Here is a 3000-nt window from a genome sequence, read left to right as displayed (position 1 = left end):
TGCCCAGCCTCAGAGGACTCCACCCCACCTCTGCTCATGGGCCCAGGAGCCCCATCTCAGCTCAGCCCTGGGTCTTCAGTCCCTGCCAGAGCTACATCACTGGAGTACTAGCCAGCAGCTCAACTGCAACCATGCCCACGGCTGGCCACAGACGCTGTTGATCCAGGCCTGGATGTGCAGACTGACTTCCTGACTTGGCCCCAGACCTGCCTCATTCCCACAAACTTGCCTGATGACCTGCCCTCTTGGCTGATCCTGGCTGCCATCTCCTGGGTTGTGTTGCTTGGGTATCAGGGAACATGGCTGGCTGTGTTACTGCACTCAGCTCCTGGCTCCCTTTCCCTTAAAGAGCAACCAGCCCACACTGCTCCCTTGCACAGATAACCAAAACATCTGCCCTCTGGCAGGCAACCAGGAAGGTTTGAGCTGTGCTTTCCAGTTCATTTTGAACACTAAATATGCTAACTGGAGACGATCACCAGCTCATGCTAATTCTTCTCTTTGCACAGCAGGTCTTTGTTCAACATGGCTTCATAGGAAAAGCACACTGGCTTTCAGTCAACAGTTCATCTTCTGTTTCCAATAGTAAAATTATGATCATGTTTTTACAATGACAAGTTTCTCTGTTATTAAATATGCAGCAAGATTTTGAGCAATTTTACACCCTCTTACGGCATTCTGTAAGTGCTAAAAATTTGAACAGAAATTGTACTATACTCCTTTCTACAGGAAGATGTTTTCACCATCCTAACATACACCACTGAGGATTTTAATTCTTCCATTCCTGGCACTGCAATGCCATTCCTTTAGTAAATTCTTATTTAGCTAAATTGTAATTTTACATCAGTGTCTGCAACTCATATGGTGGTAACTACATTTTCATAATAAAAATGGACCTTTCACTTACAATTCAAAAAACTGCGTTCAGGGACGTTATCTCCTTTATTTACGTATGTACTTGCTCTTTTGAGCCATATGTAGGAGCATACACTCACGTACCTACCAGAGCCAGGGGCTTTCATCATTCGAAGTGAAGTCCTTACCTCACCATGGGCATCCTGAAACTCCACCTCTATATATTCTGGTGGCAAGGCAGGAATATTAAGAGCAGACTGAGAGACAGGAGGGACAGAATGAACAAGTGAAGGTTCGGTGTCTCTAGTTGAAGCCACAAGATGGACGTCAACCGGTTTCTGTGTCGGAACATCAGAACTCCTCACTCTTTCATCTTCTAGCTTCAAGTTCTGTACTTCTGAGCTTAGTTCATGCCCAACGTGCGGGGCTGCAGAGAGCGAGCTAGAAGCAGCACTGTTGCTCATAACTTCTTTTTCTTTCTGCAGTAGAAATACTTTCTCGAGGGCAAGCCAAAGTCCATCAATCCAAGGATCAACCACTAGTTCCAAACTGGGAGGGAAAAAAGGGAGGAAAAAACACAAAAGAGAAAGGAATGGTTGACTTATTGTGACTTTCTGGACTATTAATTTACAAATAATGAAAAGACCACAAAAGCTAAAAACACTATTCATTTTCCATTTTTAATATAAACCTGCAGCTGTTACCAAGATGACTTTTTTGTTAAAAAAAGTATTTCCATTTAGCTACTACCACTACGTAAATTTATGGAGTCTAAAGTGTGTAGCAGCCTCGCTGCTCTTCCAGTTTCTCACTTTTATTTTCTTATGCTGAACTTTATGACAGGAAGTTCTAACTTTTCACTGTGCAACAGCAACATCAATAGTTTACACTAATGTTCCTTTTTTTATTACTTTAGAACATAAGATACAAGTTTTATGGTTATGGTAATGTTTGCATTCAATTGTCTCATATCATCATGCACAGAACCAATATAATCTGTAGTTCAAAATAAATAAGCCAAGACTGCAGCCTACTGGCCAGAAAGAGGAACAGAGCACGAAAGGAGTTGTTTTCTTACATCATTCCTCTACAGCAATCAAAATAACCTTCTTACATGATTCCTTGACAGTGATCAAAAAAAAAAAAAAAGGCTGTTTTACAGAAGAGAGAAAAAAATTAAAAAACATTGTAGGGTTTACCTACAGCAGCTATGCTGCAAGACATGAGCTTGGATAAGAGTCTGATGTGCATGTAGAAAGAGATCCCATTACCTAGTACTACACATACTGGGAACTGGTTTTATTTGCTTCAGTAAGCAGACTAAATTTTTAAACCCCTTAACTTATTATGAATTACTTAAATTTCTAAAACTGCTAAACACTCTCAATTTTTCCAGGCATTACAGATGTTTGTTCACACTTTAAAAATGGAGTTTCATTTAATAGCAATTGAGATTGAAAAGGCATACTGTGTTCAGACAGGACTCACTCCTATGAGGTGCTGAGTATTAAGGTTCAACTGATTTCAAATAGTTCAGAACATTTAGCCAAATTCACAAGTGGTTATTGCAACTTGAAGAAATAAAATCCAAACTCATTCAGCTCTTACCCTACACAATCATCTGCTAATCCCGTGCCATAGAAGTGCTGAGCACCGAGTGCTTGAAGTCTTCGGTCTACTGTCTTTCCACCATTACAGAAGAACGTGTATTCTGAATCTCCCAAACCTAGCAAATTCAAGGAAAGAGAAATGATGTCAATCAGCCAGTCACCCAGGCTACAAGGACAAAGATCTGCAAGACAACACAGGATTTTCTTTCACGCAAACAGAAGGAACCTGCTATAGCAAAGTGCATAATACCAGAGTACTTTTACGACCTACAAAAAAAAAAAAAAAAAACCAACCAAAATTTTTGCCAAAGTAGAGCTAAAAAAGTGTTTCCTCCTTCACAAATGTAAGACACAAATTCTTCTGTGAAAACACTTCGCTTTCAATATTTCACATTTCTGAAGAATGTTGTTTTAGTTTGAGGCTTTTAAAGAACACAAACTCCCTCTTACAGAAAAAATGTAAGGAACTGAAATAATTATAAAAAGAGTGAAACTGATAAACTGTATGTGAATTATCAAAAGAAATTATCTCACC

The 3000-nt window shown here is 39.8% G+C and overlaps 1 protein-coding gene across 2 annotated transcripts in view; it reads right to left on the bottom strand.

The window, feature by feature from the left end:
- MTRR (5-methyltetrahydrofolate-homocysteine methyltransferase reductase) overlaps positions 1–3000 on the bottom strand; it is a 31421-nt gene that overhangs the window by 17396 nt on the left and 11025 nt on the right. For both annotated transcript variants that reach the window (XM_035894136.1, XM_009638753.2), the window contains 2 exons: positions 2464–2581; positions 1044–1404 (listed from right to left, as the gene is read on the bottom strand). In XM_035894136.1, coding sequence (XP_035750029.1) covers positions 1044–1404; positions 2464–2581 — 479 coding nt within the window. The remainder of the gene's footprint in view (positions 1–1043; positions 1405–2463; positions 2582–3000) is intronic.

The sequence above is a fragment of the Egretta garzetta genome, unplaced genomic scaffold (genome assembly GCF_000687185.1).
Source record: "Egretta garzetta isolate BGI_Z169 unplaced genomic scaffold, ASM68718v1 scaffold264, whole genome shotgun sequence".
Taxonomy (NCBI): Eukaryota; Metazoa; Chordata; class Aves; order Pelecaniformes; family Ardeidae; genus Egretta; species Egretta garzetta.
The sequence above is the reverse complement of the archived record's forward strand: the minus strand, read 5'-3'. Positions and strand labels throughout refer to the sequence as shown.